Raw genomic sequence first — 26,376 nt, forward strand, 5'->3', positions numbered from 1 at the left:
AAGTAAGTTGTTCATTTTAAGGAGCATCAGATTCAAATTTCAAAATTATTCTAAAAATAATTTATGTTAACAAAAATAAATCTTTCTATTCCTTCCTTAGATAGATCTTAATGTATTGTAATCACTCTAATAAAATTTGTTAAGAGAAACTGATTTTTGGATAACTTTTTAACAGAAGACGTACATTTACTTTCAGAACTCATTTAATCTGGAAGCCAAACACATTACAAGAAAAATTTCAATATACTAAAGTTATGCAATTCATAGAACTTAATAGTAATTTGGAAGATAGAAGTTACAGATTACAAATATTTCAAAGACTGTTTGCTTAAATAAGTTTGGCCATTCTATATGAGTGTTTAGCATCCAACTGCCAGAGTCAGTATCTTATCGCTAAGAAGATACTGTGCATGCACGATTTGCCATTTCAGTTTCATGAAAATTGTACTTAGTAATTGTAAACGTAATGGAATAAGTACTAGTCTGCTGTCAGGTATGAATTCCCAACAGACTTAACAGAAACACACTGAAACTTTATTAGAATGTACATACCTTACATCTATGCTTAAATAACGCTGGTGTGTAATTTTCTCATTTGGTTTCACGAAATTATTGATCATTACATGATATAAATTAAATATATGTTCATCAATCAAACAAATGATTACAGAAGCGTGTACGAACGAATATAACAGTAAAAAGTATAGTAAAAATAAGCATTTCGTAATTTTTTATAACGTTGTCGTATTAGAAGTTTCGTACAGTGTTGCAACCAGTCGTGTTTTGGCTATTAGTATATTAAATTATTCTCTCCCAATTTCATGTTCTAATGTGACCACCTTTCACAGTTTTGTTTTTCTAACTGTTGTAATATTCATGAGAAATAATGAAAGGAAACGACTGCACACGCAGTTGGTTAATCATGTAGTAGATATATTCAAAATGTTCATCATACAAAATTAAACAATTTTTTAATTTATACGACATCTGTGATTTTTCCACCCTCATTTCGTAACATAATATTAATTGAGTTAAAACGGAAAACTGTAAATCTGAAAGTTTTGTATGAGTGTTTGTTTCTTACAATTTTTCCTGCGAAATTATAAACTGTCTGTTTACATGTAACCGTCACTAATTTTAAGCTGATAGACTACACCAAAGGTAACTATCTAGTTAACACCTCCCGCTGCCATCTATTGGGCTGCTTCTCTCTTATAGATTAATTGAATTTAACCGTCGCTTTTATAACACACCCACAACTCCAAACTGAGGAGTGCGTTTCTGTGGTAATGAGTTACGAATCGTGAATCTTTGTGTTCATAATCCGACTATTCTGTCACTGTTTCTCTAAAGTTACTATATACCAGAATTGTGTATATTGAAAAAAACTGTATCGAAACATGAAGATTATCAGCAAGCTATCAGAATCTTACATATAGACAAATTATTATAAATCAAACATATTCATTAATAAAAAAATGATTAATGAAAGTGGTGAAATTTTATAGTTTCTATTTATATTTCATTTCTTAAAGGTCGTGGTTAAAAACATTCTCAACTAGATAGAAATAATTACATGTTGTTTGGAAAATACAACATGACAGTTTAGCAAACAATATGATTGTGAAATGGTAGCCGAGAAAGCCTCTTTTTACGACAGACAAAAGTAAGTTTCATATACTGTTGTTTCTCGCAGAACTTATATTCTGCAGTACAAATCAGTTTGAGCCTGACATGGTATGGTTGTTAAGAGATCAATAACGGGTGCGACACATGTTCATCCTATCAAATGTGGTTGCATTATATATAATATAATGGCTGAGCTCGTTATTTGTTGTTAAATAGAAGTTCAAGAGCTGGTGGTGGGTACTGTTGGACAGTTTTTTCTCTTTGGGTCAGCGGCAGATAACTTAGGTAACTTTTCTCTAAAAAAACAATCAAATAAAGGAAACAAATAGCAAATTAAAACAAATCGAATATTTAACAAAAAGGATAAATGAACGTAGTTTACATTCTGGTGGTGACATACATATTACTTTTATTGAAAAAACTAAAATATCCTTTTGAAATATAAGAAACATTGCATATAATAGGTAGGATTATAACAGTAAACAGAGAGAAGGTCATGTGCAGATATATTCAGTGGTCATTTTAATATTACATAATAATGACTTTTCCACTGTGAAACAGTTATATTTTTGGTTTATTTTTGTTTTTGAATTTCGCGCAAAGCTACTCGAGGGCTATCTGCGCTATATTTTTGGAAAATGCACATTTACACCTTATAAAACAAGTGTATTGATTTTAATATTACAGCGCTTTCTGAAGGCAGAGTTAAACCTTTTCATGTAAAGAACCATCTTCAGTTTTAGTTATTTATCTGTATGTTTTTTCTTCTACTGATAAATGTTTTCGACTATTACAACTTCCTCGTTTTCTTTATAATTATATAGATTTCAAATACCGTAATGATTTCGTTTCTATCTCTTGATAGAACTTCATCTGACATTAATAGCATGAATGTAATCACGTTTTCATTTGGGTTGAATCTGAATCTCCTAACTCAATTCAAGTTAGTATTAGAATATAACACATACACTGTTAGGTTTTTGTAACTTCACATCAACGCAATACATTTATACACGTCAGTGTTTCAACTGTTTTGTGCCCCATGTGGAGGAATCGCCACCAAAGAATAACAATTTTTTTCAGCATATAATGTTTTTTGAATTTAGAGAGAAAAATGTTTGCACTTTTTTGTATAGAAACTTTCAGAAACCATATAGAAAATGGTAATGCATTCTTGATACTTTATTAACTAATATATTTACTGATGTTGTTTGTATTTCACAGCAGAAGTCTTTGCCACTATTTAAAAACTGTACTCACTTCATCTCTTAGTGGATTTTCTTCGTTACATAATATGGAGAAAATCCATAAGAAGCGTTTTATTTTTCAAATAACATTATCGAGGTTTGTGATGAGAAACCTTTTCTTCCTTCATTTTTTGTATATTAAAAAATCAGAAAAAAATGTTTAGTTGAAAGTTGTAAACATACGACATTTATTTCCAGAAAGTGTAAACGAAAGATGTTCTTCCAGTTGTTTATTCATTTATGACATTTTCACTACAGACTCCAAAATAGAGAATTGTCTAATGAGAAAACTTTTATAATTTAAATTTTAATTCAAGATTTTAAGGAAATATGCATTTTATCACTCTAGAAAGTCAGATAAGGAAAGTCGCATATCACATCTTAGTTACAATAACTAAAGATATGAGATATGCCGATATCAGAAATTTAATATTTCTTTCGTTAAAATTGAGGAATTTAAATCCCATATAGGATAATGATAATTTTACGTTGAACTGATTTAATAACCAAAGCCTGTGTAAAATTAATGTAATATATTTCAAGCGAAAAGGAATTATAACCTTTACTTGACACTTTAAATCAGAAAATATATATATGCGAAATAATATTTTAATACACAAATAAAAAATAATACACTTTATAATAACGGTTATTTCTAATAGTTATTACAAATTGTGGTTTATATACAATAGTTTTACAAACCTATTAACAATACCGTGTCTTATACCCCGTTAGAACTAAATATTTTATCGACGATCCAGGTCCACGACGAGAAAATTAATTCTGAGTTGACATTGTCACACACTTCGCTTAAGCTAGCTAGCTTGATTGGCCCCACGCCCTTACAAGCTGACAATTTTCGGCGAAAATATTTAATGCCCTTGTAGAAACACTAATGTTCGAAGTTAATTCACTGAAGTTGAATAGTTTTAATGTTCGTAATCTACAAACGTTCCTGGACCAGTTTTGTAGTTATTAAATTAATAGACGTTAATCTCAATTATAGCTTCCGAGGCCTATATCGCACTAACTGTAGCTGTTCAATAATGTTCTTCTGTCTTTCGCTAGCTGCTTTTTATACGAATCACGCAAAACACTAGAACGTTCACCAAAGTTCGCTTAGCAACTATACTGTCAGTTACTAGTATTACATACACATTTATTACGTTGTTGATTCTTACACTCAAGAATGTTCTACAAATTTCTAAAACAGGCGGGGGTTGCGCAACACACCGTCAATAATATACCTCACATGCAAAAATAAAAATTCTAATGAAACAAGCGTAGGCATTAAAATAAGCGTATAACGGTAAATCCATTACACTTCTAGAAATGAAATTCTGCACGACAAGCATGCAGAAAAAAATGTTGTACTTGTTAAGAACGTTCCTTGTAAAACTAAAACAGTGAGATAAGAACGTTCACTAAAGTAAGCAAAACTGAATAGTATTCTAAACAGGTTAATTCAAGTTCGCATGTTTCGACAACATTATTCGACGGTGAAAATGAGAACTATATCATAGTTAATAAACAACATCTACCGTGAAACACACTGAGGGACCAATACAGCCTTGAGTTACATCTCAGTTACAGGTATCGGTAATTTACAGAAAACTGATGGCATCTAGACAACTGACAAATATATACAGATACTACTTATCCGTTATCTTATGAACACGGTTTATAGATTGTGATTTCATGTCACAACAATTTTGGTTAAATAATGTACTGACGGTAAAAGAGACATTGGAACACTTATAACCATGGTTTGTCCTACATTACGTCCTGATATAAATATTCTTGAAGCTATATATGTTTGTGTGCAAACTATGGATGGAGAGGAAGATCACACAACTTGGCTGAATTGTGGGAAATAGTACACGTTATTGAGAAGAATATTTCACAATCAGAAATTAATAATCTATGTGATAGCATAAAAACCAGTTTTAATTCTCTGTGAAAATCGAACAGCGCACATAGGAATACAAATGTATTGTGTAGCTCATTCACTTCTATTTTGTCTTTAGTGTGATAATGTTTTGCAATATTAATAAATTCACCAATTTGATGTCATTACGTGTTATTTGAGACTTCTGTATATGCCGCATTTGCTTTTTCTATAGTTATTCCCAATTCTATATATTTATATATAATTTAATTAATTAATAGAATTTAAACAAACCCTCGAGTGGGAACTTAATAATTTTTTTTAGATACTAGACTATTAAATTATTTTATGTATGGTTGAAAATTTTACATATATTTATCGTAAACAAGCTCAAGGTTTCATAGCAGAAGTTTTTGACACTATGTAAAACTGGGCTAACTTTCTCAGCTTGCCCATAAAGAAGAAGGGTCAGCCTTACGAAAGTGTTGAGATTGTAAGGTTTTTATTAATTGCTGTCAAAATGTTTTGAACATGGGTATTTTTCTATTATTTTGAAAGTACCGACGGAGTCTCACTGGTTAAGCACTAGTGGAGTTGTTAAAAGCCATAAATATACATATTTATATCGGCACTTGTGTACAATGTTAAAATAACGACTATACAATGTAGAAATTAATATGCAGTTAAAATTATTTCAAAATAACAACTCTACATGTTTCGACTTGACACACGTCATCTTCAAGAGTGAAGTTGCAAGCGAAGATATTCTTAAATATGAATGTCTGATTCATAAAATAAAAATATAATTATTCATTACAATTCAGTTACAAAACAAAAACACTTACATCAACATAAACACCAGGCAGTTCGTACTTGTGAGCTCTAGGTTCCTCCTTTGGAAGGTAACGATAAAACTCTAGACTGTTTTTGTACCACTTAACAGAATACAGATCATCGCTTTCCAAATCAAATGAACAGTTCAGCCACACAGGATCACCACTCTCAACAACACTTGGGACTTCCAAATCTAGCAAACGCAAACCATGTAAGTCTGAAAAATAGAGATCGTATATCATTTAGCCGTCTGTTTTTATAAATATATGAAAGGGATGTTAATTTAGTATACTTTAGTAAAAATCAAGCTAGTTAACGATCTTGGGTTGTTTCTGTTGTCTTTGAACTTTTATATCTTAAGCAAGCAACATATAACTACCTTTACTGACAAATATGGAAAAAGTATAAGCTGACATCAAGTCATACTGAAATTTTTTATAGTGTTGAATTTCAACAAAATGTAGTTTACTACAAATAAGTTATTAACACTATTGGATATATAACTGCAGATATTGTGGTTATCTTTTTAAATGATCATGCTAAGAACAAAGCTAATAACTTATCTGCTCTTCATGAGACAATACTCACAGAAGTAGCAAGATGACTTCTGAACTTCTAATCTTAAATACTACTTGGTCAAAACTAAAAAAATTCGTTCATTTGAAATATACAATACATGTGTTTTAAGCTTGCATAAACCTACACTGTCAAAGATGAAGAAATGAGTTTTATTCATAAGTTATCAAACACTTTTATAAAACAAAGATTATACTGCTGATGAAGGCTTCGAATTATCATCTTCTGAGAGATGAGTAAATACAATATCAAAGTTTATTACATTGTAATCATAGCTTATTGTTGTATTAGTTAACACTATTTTGTATTTGACAAAGCAAAACTACACAGAAGGGTTTTAACTAAGTTTATGTACAGTTTGTGAAGAAAGACTATATGAAAACAGAGGGATGTATTCTCAAGACAGCTTTTACTTTAAGTGGGTTTCTCGTCATCACAGTTTTTTTGAAGTACATTGAACAAACAGCCTCTTTTATTCAGAATAATAGTAGATTTTCCTCTTTCGTGTACATCAGATTCTTATGACTGTCGAATATATATATATACTTAATTAATGTTTGTTTATTTGCTTGTTTGGTTGTTTGTTGTTGTTGTTTTTTCTATCAAATAGTCTATAATTAAAATGAAAATGTCGCTTAGCATAAGTTTACGTGCGAACACTTTCCTTAGTTAAAAATGAATTGATTATACATTTAGTGAAAGAAATACGTTCCACACTCTGAAATAAAAATTGGTAAATAACTTAAAACGTTTCAAGTTGTGAATGTATTAAAGCTGTTTTGGTTTTAATAAGAGATATTCCATATTTAACCTACGCAGGTTACGAAAATAATGTCTTTTATTCATCTGTTACGTAAAGCTATATTAAAAATCTGGAAGAAAAAAAAACTTAGATCAAATTATTATTTTGTTTACCATAAAGAACATTTTATTTTATCATGTTTGTTTAAAAATACAAACAAACTGAAGAAAATATATGTTAAACAAATATGCATCTGCATTCATCCTGATTTTTTCTTATGTGTAATATCTATGTTTCTGAGTTTCAAAACTATGTGTTGGGGTCTTTACTTTATGTATAACGTCTGAAGCATCTCGTTTCAATGACCAGCAATAATCATTCATCATCCTGATGTCCATCTTCCCTAATACCTCCTCTTCATACCTCTGATGGCTTGATGAAACATTTTCCTTTGTTTTTCGCTGATGGCAACGGGATTTTCAAGGAAATAGCCAATATGTAAGTGTAAGAAATGAATTTTCAAGCTCACATTACAACCCAACCCTTTGAATTATCGAGCATATTATCGACGATATTTTCTTAATTTGGGTCCTTGTTGTTTCGTACAAATTCAATAATATTTTAACAGACATTCCACTATTTTTTTAAAGTTTCCTCATTGTCGTTTTCAATTATTCATCCAGAGTTAATTTTATAACCTGAGGCCTAACATAAATTCCCTTTTTTAACTTTCTGAAAGAGCTAAGATTTACTCACATAGATACTTGAAACAGTCGTTATATTTGTTTAAAACCTCTAAAACCGCTTTATCAAGTCCTGTTTCATGTGAAGTGGAGGTAACAGGACTTTATTTGTGTCAACCAAACTTTCGATGCTTGTATCAGGTTGACTCTGCTTAGCCATTGCTTCTTTTCCCAGTGCTGATTTCGTGCCATGCTGCCCCATTCACATACACAAAAACAAACAAACATGGAAACTTTGTTCAGCTAGATTGTTCACCCAACAACATATAAATGACTTCTAAGTCTCCACACAAGGTAGCAAACCAAGTTCTTTATATTTGACCTTATTAAGAAGTGTGAGATTTTTGTATGTTTCCTTCATGTCAACAGGTTGAGTAATTGGAACAGATGTATATACGTTACCATTGTGAAGAAGAACACTTTTTAGACTTTTTTTGGAGGAATAAATAAACAATCACTCACTTGGTTCATAGACTGCAGCTCTAAGCACTGGTATTAACTCAGCAGTATTGTTGTAATAATATAGGAAACCTTCCGAAAAGTATGGTATAAACTCTTTCTCACAATTTTGTACCAGTAAAATTATTTCCTTGGATAAAGTAAGCTCTGAGACCGAAATATGGACTCCAAAATCACTAAAGAACTCTTCGAAAGTTTCAAATCTCCGACCAAATTATTAATGTTGTGGTTCACTAAACGTTTCAGGTTGAAAACAATGCAGATTATCGTTTCTATTCAGAATCAGATAAAATTATTACGAAACAAGCGTATGTACTAAAATAAATGTATAATGGTAAATTTGTTATACCTCTAATTAGCGTTACACAATTTTTACCTAACATATTACGCACGCATATACATATGTAATATAGAGTAGGTACAAGTACATCAGAACCATAAGCAACAAACATTATAACAAATTGAATTTTCGAATACTAATTTTCCTTTTTATTTCCAGTGTTGTAGCCTTGCGCGTTACTTGAACAAAAATAAAAGTCATCTCCCTGATTTCTTAGCTTACGCCAGACCACTGGAATTTTGAAAGGCAAAGTCTTTTTATTACTTTTAGTCCATTATCTCAATGTCGACGCAAAAAGGGCAAACTTTATGCAGAGGAAACTTTGTTTTGGTCCTCATATTTTATTCCAAAATACGCGTAATACTTTTTTTATATAAACTTGTTTCTTAGAACAAATTTACCAAAAATATAACGGAATATCCTTGAATTGTTTGCACAACCACTTAATGATATAGCGTTAAATAAAAAAATATTGAAACAAAAAATAATGTTAGAGTGCAGCTTAAAGAAATGCTATCCAGAATGCAGCCTGTTAACCGTTTATATACTAACAGTGTGTTTCTCGTAGGTTCTAAAACGATCGATAAGATTCTCACTTCGCGATTGGTGTATAAAAATCTAGAGCTAGTACTTGTCAACATTTTAAGCATAACAAAATGTGACCCTATTACAATGAAAATGATTAACTTATGCTGAAGTAATATCGAAAATCTGTACATACTGGAGAAAATGGATATTTTTGGATTCAGCATACAGGAATTACTGTAAGACATGTTAAACGTTCAAGACAATAAAACCAACGCAAGCCTGTGTTATTTGTGTAAGTTAATGAAGAAAAATGGTTGCTCCAATAAAAATGTTTATTTAAAGGTTAATACATATATATATATCAATTGAGATATTAAATATGAAGATGTTCTGTTTAGAAAGTTAATTATTAGAATTTTGATAATAATTATGATTTAAGTTGGTTTTTAAACTTTTCAAACCAATAATGTTTTATTGCTTCGGTAAAGGAAGTTATAAATTACAATGTTTTAAAATTAAGTGACTTGACTGCCCTCCAAAAATAATTATCATACGACATCGTGAAACCTAAAATATTACTCCACTAATAATTTAATAGTGACGCATTACATCCCTCTTTTGTTCTAATGATTTGGTTGTAGGAGATCTATAGTAAGTTAATGACAAAATCTAAACACTTACATCACAAGATATCTGTAATATGTAAATTACAATATACAGTATACACTCTATATCCTTCAAGATTATCTCGTGGCTCCTCCTAGAAGGTAGTGTTGTTACTTTTTGTGCTGGAAGTAATATCACTATATGTTACGTTAGTGGTATTCCTGTGATTTCACGAACTGTGCCTTTTTCTATGTAGTTAATAATGTCAATGTCTCAATCATTCTTGTAATGTTCGATCCATTTATGTTGTTTCTTCCTCCAAAAAATTTGAAGCGAGAAAGTTTCTGATAATAGTGTTTTCTTCTTTTTTGTGCGGAAATCAATGGACTTTTTTCTACATATCTGAATAAGATATGTCCTTCTTGACAGCAATCATTTTTCTTCCTTGGTCTAGTACAGGTGAATTAATTACTTATTAGAGACCCAAGCATTGCACATTGACACTTGTCTGCATAAATATTCACATGGGATTTAGAACTTCTGAAAATTTGGCATACAAACATCCCGATATTATGTAGTTGGATGCATTGCACGGAAAATAAGCAAGAGAAACATTTGTGACATTATATGTATCTTCATGTGAGTTCACTGTAAAGATATATAATTCTTACGTCTGAACTTCAGCAGCACGAATAGACGTTTCCAGGACTCTCACTTATCATTCTACAATGCACTGTAGCACCTAGCCGGTGTAAATGATTTTATTTTTAGAATCACCAGAAGGTACATGCTAAACTGTCGAAAGTTTTAACTGTTCAATAGAGATTCATTGTCAGTTTTTAATTTCAAAGTTAGATAGTTTCTGTGAATATTGTAGACAACAATATTGATGAAGTGGATGCATATTAATTTAAAACTACCCGAAATTTGACAGGACTTCTGAATGACCCACATAATGATGTTTATTTATTTTTAATCATATTCTATAAATTTAGAGGCTGGAAGTTTGACATGATACACAATCTTCAATCCTATAATTAGCGACTTGAATATTCCCAGGATTGTGTTTGTGTGTGTTTCTTGTAACAAAGCCACATTGGGGTCTCTGCTGAGTCCACCGAGTGGAATTAACCCCCTGATTTTAGCGTTGTAAATTCAAAAACTTACCGCTGTCCCAGCGAAAGGCATTATTCCCAGAAATCATAGTTTTCTCTGTTTTTGTTTACTTTGTACGACTGCAATTGCATTCATAATTCAGTGGTGTTTCTCTATTCTTTATCGCAATAACGCTTTACATTATCTAAGAGTGAGACCATTTTTAGTAAAAAAAAGTAACATATCTCGGAATCTTGATGATGAAATACAGGTTATTTTAGTTAACGTGTTTTAATATCTTTAGTTTTCGCTTCCATTTGTGATTTCACATAATTCCAATGAAGTACTGCGTGTAGTACTTGTTTTTTTTATTTCAGTCTTTGCTTTGCTTCCAGTAGTGTCAGAGTTTTACGTACTACATTACAAGTTATTAAATAGTATACTTTCTAGTAACTTTCTTCATCTACTGTTAATAATATTGTGTTATGAGTTATCTTTGTTAGAATTACTTACCACTTGAATGTTTTCCTACTGGAAGCCTTAACCCCGTCATTGTATCTTAGCTACTGGTTTCGAACATACATTTGTTGAAGTCAACTGCTTTGCCCAATGCGAGTTTCCTCCTCTTATAGCCTCATGATAATTTTAATTAAAGTGATGCTGTGTTCTTTCAGAGAGCATGTATATTATGTACGGTTTGTCCAATAATATTTCAAACATTTTATTACGTTTATAAAACGTATTCTGTAACTAACCAGAAGTACAAAAAAAAAAGGCTGAGGTTAATTGTGCCCAAAATTTAAATTTAGTTTTAAGAGTACAGCATGCCAATTCTATCATGTTAACTATACCATCAAATAATTGTGCAATATTGTCATTCATGTTTAACTGATTTCTTTGGTAGCCTCAGGTGACATGCACTCCACCTCCCTGTTTTACAACGGTATGTTTACGAGCCTACGACGCTATAAACGGGATTTCGATACCCGTGACGAGCAGAACACATATAGTCTATTGTGTAGGTTTGTGCCTAACATTAAACAAACAAACAAACAATTTCGAGTTTCTTTTTACATATTGCATTTTATTTCTTTTTTAATATTTTGTTTATTATTGGTGTTAAAACAGTAAACGAAACAAATATAGAATTATCTATTTTCTCTAACTATGCTTCACATATTTGTTAATAATTAAGATCGCTACACAGGCCCTCACATGCTTCACTGGTGACTGAATACCTGTATTACTAATGTTATAATTATTCTTTTATTCTCCTCTTTATTATATGTATGATTATTTTTTACAACCTTTTGTTATTCGATGTTAGGAGAGATATTTTACATGTGTCACAACCACGAAACGTCCTTAGGGTTAATTACTACGATTCGAATTTCCAATCCTTAGCATGGATACTCTAACTACTCTGCTATCAGTCGAACACTTGTAAGACATTTTGGAAATACAACTATTTTCTTTAATCGCATTTATTTTTGTCTCAATTTCTCGTAATACTGATAGTCGTATCGGGTTTATGTTTACATTTGACTTACTTACTGAATTAGTAGTCAATGTCACGTGTACTGCTTCCCTAATCTTCCTTATCTTTCAGTGTGGCACCGTGTCGATGTTATTGACTTCGTCTCATTATGCTTTATGTTCTGCTATGTTAGACTTGTCGATACTACCCCAAATGGATTGCCTTTCTATGTTTTTCCAATTCGATATACAGAGGACGAACTTTTTCTCTTTTGTCTGATCTACCACTACTGCACCGAATGTCAAATACAGAGTTCTTTGTTTGCTTCTCTGGTCTGACTTTGGTGAATGTTTTCCGGAGTATTGTATTGCTTCTCAAGAGGTCATGATGTTGCAACTTCCATAGATTCTCCGTATTTTCTTTGATAGGACCCTGGTGTCTGAATGTTTCATAGGTTGCTATTGGTTTTGCTTGGAACTGTGTCTGTTGTTTGGGGTGTTCTCTGTGTTTCTGTTCTGTGATACCTTTTGGGTATCGTTTTCTCTGGAATATCACTACAAACTGGTCCATTTCTCCTTTTTTTATTGTGTTATCAGCACTGATATAATTTGTACGATAATTTAGGCAATGCAGAATGCCTTGCTTAACAGTATAGGGATGGTGTAACTCAAAATTGATGTAGCGATTACAGGTTCGGAAGTCCGAATCGTGGTAATTCTACAAAAACGTTTGTGATTGTGACGCATACAAAACGTCTTATATAACACTTGGCGACTGCTAGAAAATGTAAAGTAACACACGTAATAAAGATGAGAACACTGGTCCAATTGTTTTGTTTATTTTTAATTTCGTGCAAGCCATCCCTAATTTAGCAGTGTAAGACTAGAGGGAAGGCAGCTAATCATCACCACTCACCACCAGCTTGTGGGCTACTCTTTTACCAACGAATAGTGGGATTGACCGTAACATTATAACGCCCCTACGGTTGAAAGGCGAGCATGTTTGGTTCGACCGAAATTCGAAACCACGACTCTCGGATTACGAGTTAAACGCCTCAACACACTTAGCCATGCCGGGCCCACGAGTTCGACTAATTATACTATTAGTAATACCAACACCTCGTCTGAATCACTCCTCAAAACTATGTGTATATATTTAGATAATGTCCTCAAGCTTTTCACTAAACGTAACTCTTAAGCTGTCTTCTTAACTGCATAGATAACCCTTTTTTCTTCAAGAGCATGTAAATTTGAATAAATATTATTTTAAGTTTTCATTTTATTTTGCCTCAGATTTTCATATAACCTAATGTAATTTTCTCCAGATCCAAGATATTGCTTCACTTTAACTTTAAATTCAATCATCGCCAATTTTTACCGAAATGTATGTCATAATGTTGAAATAATTATATTGTGAATCCTTTTCGGAATGAACTAAATAAAAATATTGTTGAAAGTGTAAATATTTTAAAAGTATTATAGATTAGAATATATAATTTGAGTATTATATATAAAACTACATTTTCTGTCCCTCCCTCGTGCACAGCGGCATGTTTGCGGACTTACGACTATAGAAACCGGATTTAAATACCCTACTTGGGCAGAGCCCAGATAGTTCATTGTGTCGTTTTATGCTTAACGTCGACAGAAACAAGCAAAAGAAAGTATGATTTCTTATTCATAAACAGAAGCCATGCAATAGTTGTGATTTTGTAAACAGTACAAGTCAGTATACAAATAAAAATAACGAAAAACAAACATTTTCATATAAGTATAATCAATCCACTTGGAGCCAATTTTTAGAAAAAAAATATAAATGTAAAAAAGACATATTGTAAATAATGTTATCAGGGATTATTCTGACGACGTCAGTGATTGTACTTACAAAATAGACCGCGGTGTGTGTTTAAAAGTTACACGGAAAATATTGAAAAAGGAAAATGTGTTACCTATAATGAAATACTACATAAGAAATAATACAGCTGTTATTGTCAGTTTCTAAAGTAAGTCTTTGAAAATCGAACCTAAAGAAATGGATTAACTTATCAGAATTTATTCTGTTAAATGAAAATCAGGGCCCGGCATGGCCAAGCGTGTTAAGGCGTGCGACTCGTAATCTGAGGGTCGCGGGTCCGTTTCCCCGTCGCGCCAAACATGCTCGCCCTCCCAGCCGTGGGGGCGTTATAATGTTACGGTCAATCCCACTATTCGTTGGTAAAAGAGTAGCCCAAGAGTTGGCGGTGGGTGGTGATGATTAGCTGCCTTCCCTCTAGTCTTACACTGCTAAATTAGGGACGGCTAGCACAGATAGCCCTCGAGTAGCTTTGTGCGAAATTAAAAAAAAAAATCAGATGACCTCATTTTAGAAATGTTCTGTTACAATAAATGCTAGATTAAGGTTTCAACCACCACATATAATTTCAATTACTTAATTACCTAAAGAAAAATTTATAGAGAATTTTAGAACAACGAAAAATATGCAGTATGAGGACTTTACAGTCATTTTACTTAAATTACTCCGGTAATTTTTTAATGTACAAACAGATGAAGTAGTTTATCAGATTAACTAAGCTTATCAGTTTTACATTACCTTGAGGTTGAGGAGTTGCATTTGTACTTTTTTAAATTTTTTTAAATACATATTTACCATTTCTTAGTGTTTTAAGGCGAACAATAAATATAACATTGCTCGTAGATGCTCATTATATGTGTGAAATGATTGATGAAATCACAAACTATGATCTTTTCTTTCCGGTTGGAATTCAAAACACTGATTTTTTTGCATGCTTAAAATTTTTGCGTGGTATTCACAACATTGGCTTTGGGCATACTTGAAATTGTTACAGTCTTGTGTGATTATTTTCAGCACTATATCTTTACTTTTCATTGTTCCATATCTCCTAGTAAAGTCGTATCTTTATTTCAATAACACTGGAGAACACTTTTTCCGTAACCTTGAGTTGCATTGGATATTTTAACTGATTCTGAAGGAGTTTTAGGCGCTGATTTCAAATCTGAAATTAGTTTTTCTCTACAAGCTCTAGTTTGTATGCAATTTGAGGTTAATGAAATTGTAAAAATGTGAACTTGCGTAAACCATGTATAAGCATTTTCACGTCCATATATATAGATAGCTTCTAATATTTTGATCATTCTTCTTTTGTTTCAGATCAAACATGACTTCCAAAAATAAATATCATTGCAGAAACAAGCCTGATGCCTTCTGCTACATATGTGGATGCTACACACTCAATCGTCAGAGACGTAACATGTCCTCGTTCGTCAAGCGTGCCTACAAGGCATATTTTGAAGTTCATCTTGGTGATCAAGACAAGCAATGGGCTCCTCATGTTGTGTGCCACAATTGTGAGGAAATGCTTCGAGACTGGACCAAAGGAAAACGCAATGGTCTGCCTTTTGGTGTTCCAATGATTTGACGCGAACCCACCAACCATGTAACTGACTGTTATTTCTGCATGGTAAACACAACGGGTGTTGGGAAGAAAAAACCGACATAAGATTACGTATCCGAACATTCCCTCAGCTATTCGGCCTGCTCCGCACTCTGAAGAAGTTCCTGTTCCAGTTTTCAAAGGCTTGCCTTCATTGGACGATAAAGACATTGGACATGATACAAGCGAACAAGACAGTTGTGACAGTGAATTGTCAGAAAAGTGTACACAATCGGAGAACTGTTCTTCAGACACTGAACCTTTCCCCGTCCCCAAGCCTCTTCCCAAGGCTGAACTGAATGATTTAGTGCGGGATTTAGGTCTTTCAAAGAAAGCAGCAGAGCTTTTGGCATCAAGATTACAAGGCAGAAATCTTGTTGATCACTCTGTTAAAGTATCATATTTCAGAAAGCGTGACCAGCTTTTTGTGACCTTCTTTTCAGAAGACAGACAGTTTGTTTACTGCCATGACATCCAAGGGCTTCTCAAAGAACTGGATGTACCTTACTATAGTCCTGCTGAATGGAGACTATTTTTAGACAGTTCAAAACGCAGTCTAAAGTGTGTTCTTTTACATAATGGGAATGTTTATGGAGCAGTACCTGTCGATCACTCAGTGCATTTGCGGGAAGACCATGATGATATGAGAATGGTCATGGACTTATTAATATATCATGAGCACAATTGGATCATTTGTGTAGACTTGAAGATGGTCAACTTTCTTCTTGGACAACAGAAAGGTTTCACCAAGTTTCCATGTTTCCTCTGTATGTGGGACAGCCGAGCACGAGACAGACATTGGGTCCAGAAGGACTGACCTATTCGTGACACCCTTGAAGCAGGCATGCCAAATATCATACAAGATTCAATTGTAAGCAGAGATAAGATCATCTTTCCTCCTCTTCACATCAAATTAGGTTTGATGAAGCAATTTGTCAAGGCACTGGAAACCGAAGGTGAATGTTTCCAACACATCATCACAGCTTTACCAGGGTTATCATTTGAGAAGATCAAAGCAGGCGTGTTTGATGGCCCACAGATTCGAACCCTAATTCGTGATGATCAGTTTGTTGCTAAGATGACCGCTTTAGAAAAGGCAGCATGGTTATCCTTTGTGGCAGTCGTTCAGAACTTCCTTGGAAACAATAAGGCGGAGAACTACAGTGAACTTGTGAACAGAATGCTCCTCGCTTTTCGTGATCTCGGGTGCAACATGAGCATCAAGCTTCATTTTTCGAACAGCCACCTTGATAAGTTCCCTGACAACCTGGGGGCTGTGAGTGACGAACAAGGAGAACGATTCCACCAAGACCTAAAGGTCATGGAAGAACGCTACCAAGGGCGCTGGGACAAAAGTATGATGGCTGACTACTGCTGGAGCATTAAACGAGATTGTCCAGATAAAGTGTACAAACGCAAAAGTTACAAACGCAAATTCATACCTGAATAAAATACACAAACAAATTGATAAGCTATTCCTATAATTTCCTATAATAACGAAAAATTAAAAAATAAATAAAAATGTCAAATTGCATAAAATCTGTAGCTTGCAGACAAAAACCGACTTCAGATTTGAAATCAACACACTCAAATTGACTATAGAAAGGTCTTTTTTTAAATGCAACAAAATGAGTGTTCCCCAGTGTAAGTATTACTGTTTTAACTAGATTTGCGTCTTTGTGAGATTGTAGTTGAATCCTAAATGCTCTTATTTGATTATGTTACTTGCATGCTTGTCAGGAAAATAGCATTGCTGTTATATATATATGTTTTCTGTTAAAATACTTTCTATTTATAGAATAATAAATTTTTTGTTTCCTGCAAAAAATGTATTGCCCTGCATATTCTCCTATAAATACGGTTTTCTCATGATATATCCACAAGTGCGTATTTATCTGTGAAAGTTAACGTGTTTACGTTTTATTATGTTAAAATTGTTAATGTAACCCACATCCATAAGAATATGGTGCTTATCAACAAAATTTACATTCGATATTTCTAATTATTAAACTGCTTGTTATTCAATTACTTATAAGTATATGTTTTTCATCAAAACTGATACATCTTTCTGTTAACCCCCCGCTAGTACAGCGGTATGTCTCCGGATTTACGACGCTACAATCAGGGATTCGATTCCCCTCGGTGGGCTGAGCAGATAACCCTTTGTGGCTTTGCTATACGAAAAACACACTCTCTGTTAATTAACAAATTCATAATATTTTTGCTGCCAAAGTTGCTAATCGATAGATAAGCATGAACCGAATTTAACATTATGAGATAATACGTAAGTGTAACTTGTAAAAATACTTAGATATATAAGTACAACATGTCCTTAAATGTACAGTTATGTGGACTTGAATAAAATTATAAAATCAAGAGCGTGATGTAGTGAATACAGTGTGGAATTTCTTGAAATATTGCAACACATTTTCCAAAGAAAATCTTTTTTACACATGATAACAGGTATTTCAGTAAAAAAGTGGTGTAAAAAACAGGATTTGGACATTTATTTTAGTAAACGTAGTAGAGATGTTAGTGTTTCAAGTTTGCTTCTGCTCTTTGTGAAATCCACAAGGTAAATTTACTATATTTGAAATGGATGAATTGCCAAAATCGCATGCACGGGTAGTTCCTGCTCAACAGATTTAACGGACTATTTCGTTGACTTCTCAACCTTACCACACTTCTGTTTATCTACTATGTCTGATCTAATCACTAGACTTCAGATAGCTCAAAATAACGTATCCACTGACCTATACAAATACTTCCATAAATCAACGTGTGTTTGGGAACTAAAGTTTTGTTTCAAGAATAACTTTATGAACGCTAAAGTAGATGTTGAAGTTATAAGTTTATAGATAACAATATTATTATACAGAGAAAATCTTCGAAAGGAGAATAAAAATGTCGGATGAATAAGTAGAATAACAGTAGTAAAACACCATTATCCGATTTTAATGAACATTTATAAAGAGGATTCTTGAAAGACATGAATATAAACTATTATTTTATTTCCCACAATAAACCAACATACAAGCACTTGATAAAGCATTAATAGGTTATTTAGAATGTATATTCTAAACAAGATAAGAATAACACTTATTGAAGTTTTTTCGTAGACTTGTAAAGGCATTGAAGCCAATGCCTGTTTATGTTAACATGTTCTATTCAAAGTTAGTAAAATGTGAATATAAAGATTTTAAAAAGAGATATTTAGTATATAATTCTCACATCTTTATCAAACTGAGATGTGCTTTTATTTTACAGAAAAATGTTTAAGAAACTAGAATTTAAAAATATCAATTAAAAACGATAGAGATGAGAGAGTGGTCGGCTTTGGGTCAGTCTCTAAGAATTCAGGAGATATCACCATGCTATGTCACTAGAAGATTACTGGAGTGAGCGGCTCCCTTTCTAAGCTTAGCCGATATGGAAGTTACAAGACACTATATACTTACGAAACGGTATAATCGATACATGGGATTCAGGTTCAAAGTCAGAAAGTGACCGATTTTACATGGGTTTGAAAACGGAATAAGAATATAGGAATTCAACGAGAAAAAGGAAGAAGACAAAGATGTGTGACACAGAATAACTAAATCGAAAGAGGCGAAGAAAGAAAATATGCTACCGAAAAGAAACAAAACCGGTTTCTAAATCTATGCGTTATTGAATGCTGATAATAAACAGAAATTTGTTCTGTTTACATTGATACGAGTCAATTTCTGTTAAGAGGGCCCGGCATGGCCAAGCGTGTTAAGGCGTGCGACTCGTAATCTGAGGGTCGCGGGTTCGCATCCCCGTCGCACCAAACATGCTTGCCCGCCTTTCAGCCGTGGGGGCGTTATAATGTAACGGTCAATCCCACTTTTCGTTGGTAAAAGAGTAGCCCAAGAGTTGGCGGTGGGTGGCGATGATTAGCTGCCTTCCCTCTAGTCTTACACTGCAAAATTAGAGACGGCTAGCACAGATAGCCCTCGAGTAGCTTTGTGCGAAATTCAAAAACAAAACAAACAATTCTGTTAAGAATAAGCACAACCTAAATGAAATTGGTCGACATAAGAAGGAAAATGAAATGCGAGTAGGGCACAACTATAACATTGTGCTTTCAGGAATGAGACTTGTCAGTTTGTTACAAATCAAAAATTGTTTTGAAGTTTGAAACACTGAGGAAGAAAATCGATTGGATGAAACAGAAATGTCGAGAAAATTGCACATTTCCTGTTTGGTCTTATCTCTTCTGTTTTGGTTTTGGGAGTGGTTTAGTTAATTATCATTAGTTATAAATTGTGTGATTCATCGTTTAATAGTAAATAAGTTAGTTATTAAAACAAATACATGCGAGGCAGCGAATGTGCAGTAACAAGGATATTTAGTGGATTTAAATTAGGTGAAAATCAAGTTAGTATAACTTCTTACCACAAGCAAATAAAACTGGATCGGCAATACAGAGTGATATTGTAAAATAAGAAGAAATGTTATAAACCCTCTCCATAATGTTTTATATGTGACCATTCGGCCACATAGCTAAATTCTATAGGTTGAATAAGAAAAGTGTGATAATAAAGAAAAATGTAATGTTTTGTATTAAAGACCAAAAGAAATTTTCAAATAAATATTTAAAAGAATTGGTAAAGCATTAAATTTATTAAGGTATTTTGGTAACAGGAAAATTATAGTGATAAAATATTTAATAAAATGTAATGAACTCACGGGTGATACATTGGACTTAATTGTGTTTATCACCACACCAGAAGGATCTTGGTATTTATACCACTCAATATCTAAAGTAGCATAGAAATGTCGATCTATGGAAGATGGCGTAATTGCAGGTGTGGCCGATGATATCACATATCCGGCTTTGTTTTAAAATTAGATAGAAGATTCCATGCAGCAAAATTCACCAATAGCAGTGGTATGACACATAACCAATGTAGCCTGATAACAACTGAGATTAAAGAAAACTCTGAAACAAGAGTAGGAATTAGTGAACAAATAAATCATCAAGTCAATAATACAAATTGTTATATTATTAATACTATATTACTACTTTCAATATAGGAATGTGGTTCGAGCACAAATAATTAAATGGCAGTTGCTGTTGTTTTTCAATTAAGCACAAAGCTACACAAAGGGCTATCTGTGCACTGCTCACAACGGGTATCGAAACCCAGTTTTAGCGTTGTAAGTCCGCAAATATATCGCCGAGCCACTGGGGAGCTAAATGGCATTGAGAATTTTGATAAATTCTGGAGAAAAGCCACATTAAAGGTTTAGTTTGTTTTGAATTTCGTGCAAAGCTAGCCGTCCCTAATTTAGCAATGTAAGACTAGAGGGAAGTCATCTAGTCATCACTACCCACCGCCAACTTTGTGGCTACTCTTTTACCAATTAATAGTGGGATTGACCGTAACATTATAAAGTCCCCACGGCTGAAAGGGCGAACATGTTTGGTGTGACGGGGTTTTGAACCCGCGACCCTCAGATTATGAATCAAGTGCCTTAACCATCTATAGTATAGGAACTGGAAGTCATTAAATTTGAGAGAAATTATTATTAAAGGCGGGAAAACGTGTTGAGACGTAAATGTAATGGGAATAATGCAGTACACAGTGTGGATCAATCAGTACTCCAAAGGATTATAGAGACTGTTAGAATCTAATCCAATCAGGTAATCTAAGGCTGGAAATTTAGGCGTAAATAAAACAAAAGATAGGATTCGTTAAAATTACTGCTGGCTAAGAATCTTTATTAGTTAACCCTTTATTTTTCTTACTGCCAATATTATCCGAACATTTCCATAGACACAGCAAGGGAATAAATATGTTCTAACAGTGGCCGATTTTGTCATTATTAGCATCAGATTCTTCGAAAACAGAGAAAATAGCGCGAGAGCTGATAGCGATATTCTTTAGGTCGGGTTGCCTGAAGAATTCTGATGATATTTAGTTAGCAGTTTTAAATCGAAAATAACGCAAAGCTTATGGAAGCCGAAAAGTGTAAAAATACAACACTGTAATTCTTATAGATCCCAAATAAATAAGATGTGTGAGAGGGAAAAAGGAACATTTAAAGCAAACAATTACAGAATAATTATGTTGAGAAGGACATAATATTGTTTTTTGTATTATTTGTATATAGAGTAACATCCCAAGATACAACAGGATTTTATCCCTTTGAATTACTATATAGAAAATATATAGTGTTCATTAGAATTATTAAAATTAAGTTGATTCGGGTATGAAATCAATTCACAAAATGCGTTAGCTTTTGAGATCAGCTTGAGATAAATGTTAGTAAAGTGGTAGAAATTAATAATTAAATGTAGTCAGAATAAAAATTCGTAATTATTCTCAGATACAACTGAAAACAACTATTTAATATATATGTGTGTATGTTTAATGTAAATGTTTAATTCACTCATCGTGAACCGTCGATAAAATATTCTTACAAGGTAGAAGACTAAATATTGTTTGTAAGTTTGGAAAATGTTTGCATATAAATTATTATTTGTAATAACCGTTATAAATGTTAAGGCGAGGTTCTAGACATTTCAGTTGGTTCATCGATACGCTAGTACTTTTGTAAAACATATATTGTTGATTCTTATGCTCGAGAATGTTCTAAAATTTAGGAAATAGACAGGAATTACGTAATAAACATTTAACATTATAAGTTACTTGCATTTCTAAGTATATGTTGAACTAAAACAAACATAGATACTAAAATAAATATATAATATTAAATCCGTCACAACTAAATTTGTTAAATCTGTATTACGAAATTCTCGCCAATTCACTAAAGTTGTAGAAGATTCTCGAGTGTAAGAATTAAAAATGTGTATTTGTATGTAAATGTTTGTATCGTTATTTTAACTAAAATTTCTAGAATCTTGTCTAACGCTTATAAAAGGTAACCAACACAACACGCCAATAGACAGTATATATTATTGGTTTTCTAAGGATGGTATACTGTATATTTCGGAAGCTATAGCTGATTAACGCTTCTGAACTCCATATATTTTACCAAGAACATTTACAAATTTCAAACATCACAAACTTTTTAAATTCAATGGATTTACATCTGATGTTAGTATTTTGTCGCAGAATTCAGCTGTAAAAACATCATGTACGATCAGCAAGAAGCTAGCTAGCTTCTAGTTAAGATAATTGTACCGATGTCAACTCGAAATTAATTCACTCATCGTGAACCCTCGATAGGATTGAAAAGAAATTTTAGATTTAGATAGAAGACTCAATATTGTTTTTAAATTTCTAAAACTTTTATATATAAATCATTATTGGCAATAACCATTTGTAAGAACTCTTATTATAAATTATATTATTGTTTGTCTATTAAAATGTATTTGTATTGATAAAGAACACTGTGTGTACCAAGCTTACTGGCAAATATTATAAACTTAATACATATCAACATTTAATTAACTTCTAAATTTAAATTATCATTTAACTCAGTTTCTAGCTTTTTGAAATCGTATGTGTGTGTGTTTTTTTCCAGCAAAGCCCCATCGAGCCATCTGCTGAGCCTACCAAGAGGAATCGAACCGCTGATTTTAGCGGGGGGTTGAAATCGTAATACGTAACATAATATATTTACATTGTTACATGTGGTTAATTGCTAATAACAATATTGGATGTTCCAACTTATGCCAAAATTGATGGTGTTTCCTAATTAAAACTGTTTCTTAAAAATGAACAACAAATACTTTTCGAAGATACACTGCGGTTTCTATGAATTTTCTTAATCATTGTCTTTTATTCTTACACGCTACCAAATCTTAATTAATTCTATTTTTTACATGTTTTTATTAAAAAATCGGAGTGCAATTGTAATTTTGCTAATTTCTGTTGTAAAATTTAAATTTTATTTATCGTTAATACATTTGTCATAAAAGATTGCTCTGTTTTACTTATAAGTTTAAAACAATTCTATCTTATATAGGAAAAAAATTCTCGTTTATACTGCTTAACGTAAATTTAGAGCAAGTTTTCATCATTTTTTTTGATAAAAAAGAAAGATTGATCCACAAGGGAAATTAAAATTCGAGTTTTCCAGAAATTTTAATTTGTCTCAAGTCAGATATTCAATTTATGGCCAAAAATGTATCATCAAAGTTTGATGACTTACTGAAAAATTGAAACGCATTAACAAACTGTTTTTCTTTCTTTCTGTTGAAATAAACAATTGGTAGTATCATTCATGTCTGTTATATTAATAGAATATAAGAGCCTGTTCATCCTATATAATATTATTTTTTTTGCTGATATTGTTCACTTGATGCCTTAAAATTAAAATAGAAAGTTAAAAAAGATGTAAGTGAAAAATGCGTCGACGTACTGGGAGTCGGAGCATCGTCATCTGCTTGTCATTTGCAACTAAGAACAGAGTAAACTAAGCACAAATTATGAATATCATCACTTCATTAGAAGTGTCACTATATGGATTTATGTGTCATTGTAAGAATTCAATTAATATGTCAATCAATAACAGCTGGTATGATAGAAAAGTTTAGAATGAGATTAATTGAAAGAGGTAGTTTTTTAAAAAGGCAATGGTTGAAATATTTATCACATATTGATACAAACACTGGAAATGTGTCATGATTATTATAATTCTGTTTTTATAATTATTCAGCAAATATTAATAATAGACAAGTAAACGAGTAAACTATTCAGCAATTAATTCTTTCCCTGCGAAAAAAAATATGATCTTCCAGAAATGAAAATTTGAATGGACTTTTAGATAAATAAATTATTAATGTCACAACATTATGTATCGATATAAGCAGAAGCTGAATCTGACAAAATTAATTCTTTATGCAAATTAATAGAAGGAACACAAAACACACTTACGGGTATTATTTTTAATTCAAAAATAAATTTAATTCAACTAACAGCTATGAATTTTTGTTATGGTTAACGCTAGCTTGATTTTAATTAATAGAGTCCGGCTAGATGTAAGGATCTTTGACTGAATATTTGCTAGCTCGAAGTTCCACGTTAGGTCGTACCCAACCGAGAATGACTGTTGTGTTAGAACAAAAAGTGTAAACAACAACAGTAGTAACAGTAAAAGCTTCACATATGACAAAAAACAACAACATAAAACACCATAAGAGGTATAGCTTTATAAATCTTTAAATATAAAGATTAAAGTGAAACTGATAATCAGTTGTGATAATAACTCACCAGCATATACACATGCATACGTTATTTACTAATGCTACATCAGTTGTGGGCCAGATATATAATAATGGCTACTGTGCTTAACTCTGAATTCGACAATCTATGGTTCGCATTCGTTGCCATAAAATTGCTCCTAATTATTCGAGGCACTGGGTGCGTTTTATAATTTACGGTCAGATCCCAGTCTTCCAGTATGGTAGTTAACGATGATTACCGTAGACTTTGGCTACTTTTAGACTTTTAGAATTTACAAACGGTCATCGAAAGAAACAGTTCATTACCTCATGTGTATCTAATCCTGAGTTATATATAATTCTCTTAAAATTAAACTTACGTGTGTCTTTTAATCTAACCAGCGTTTTTATTTTTCTGTCAAAAGCAATTGATTATACGTTAAACGTATAATATTTCGCTGTTTCTAAGGCTTCCTTTAACAGATGAGTGACTTGTGTGCGCCACTGAAATAAGATACCTCTAAACTTTTATAATAAGCTTAATTATTTTTATGTTCATCACGGATTACATTTTTACATTAACATTCATTTTAACGTAACATGGATTATGGCTTGGTTAGTTTTTTCTGTGTTTGGAATGACATTACATACAAGATTATTTATTTTGCCATCTCCTAACAATAAGGCTTACTCTATGTTAACATTTGCTCTACTTTGAGGAAAAATTATTTAATAGTTCCGTTTATGGTTCAGAAATTCATCCAACTTTTCAATTTTTTTAATATATTCGTAGAATAAGGAACCAATCTTATCGCTCTAAAATATTTTGATCGACGTCAAGAAGTAGCTTCGTTGTTTCACAAATGTCTTTTTAGTCTCAAAGATTTTCCCATAACATTTTAGAAAAAGAGAAAAAATTAAATGCTATATCAGTTAATTTTGTTTTTTATCTTTTAACGATATATATATTTGTATTTGGCATGGTTCTCATGGTGAACTTTCGTATCAGTATCACAACGAGGTGTACAGGATTGTCAACAATATTCCTGTACCTTCTGAAGCTCATTTGTATACCCGTTGTTGTTGTTTTAGTTTACGTACGTGTAAAGTGTTAGAATAAAAAAAGGAAAACTAAGCACTTCAACTTGCATGTCACACTTTATAAAAGAAACAAATTAAAGCTAATTATTCATTTGTTAGATGTTACTGATGACACGTAGTATGAAATTTAATTAATTTAATTGTTTTCTTGAAATTCAGATGTAACATTAAATATATTAACTCTGAGAAAACGAACGACATAACAATACAACATTCGTGAGGTGCTGTGTTAACATAAAGTATGTTGTTGTGATTTACTTTTAAAAAGAGCCGGTATGTCTTAAACCGATCTGTGACTTTTAGTACAGAGCTTGATATTAATTGAAGTAGATGAGGGTTTTCACCTTTCTAGGATATGTGTATAATGTGAAAAAAGACTGTTTAAACCATAATGTTCTTGAGTTCCTCATTTAAGAGATTCGTGAGATAATTAAGTATTCGTTTTTTAAAAATATTCTTGACTCTAAAGCTGTTTATTAATTGTCATTTTTTTTCTTGAA

General features: G+C 32.3%; 1 protein-coding gene across 1 annotated transcript in view; it reads right to left on the reverse strand.

Annotated features, from left to right (window-relative positions):
- Positions 1-26,376, reverse strand: part of LOC143225204 (uncharacterized) — a 159,802-nt gene that overhangs the window by 61,565 nt on the left and 71,861 nt on the right. Inside the window, exon 2 of the mRNA XM_076454206.1 lies at positions 5,610-5,815. Coding sequence (XP_076310321.1) covers positions 5,610-5,815 — 206 coding nt within the window. The remainder of the gene's footprint in view (positions 1-5,609; positions 5,816-26,376) is intronic.

Source organism: Tachypleus tridentatus, chromosome 9 (genome assembly GCF_004210375.1).
Source record: "Tachypleus tridentatus isolate NWPU-2018 chromosome 9, ASM421037v1, whole genome shotgun sequence".
Taxonomy (NCBI): Eukaryota; Metazoa; Arthropoda; class Merostomata; order Xiphosura; family Limulidae; genus Tachypleus; species Tachypleus tridentatus.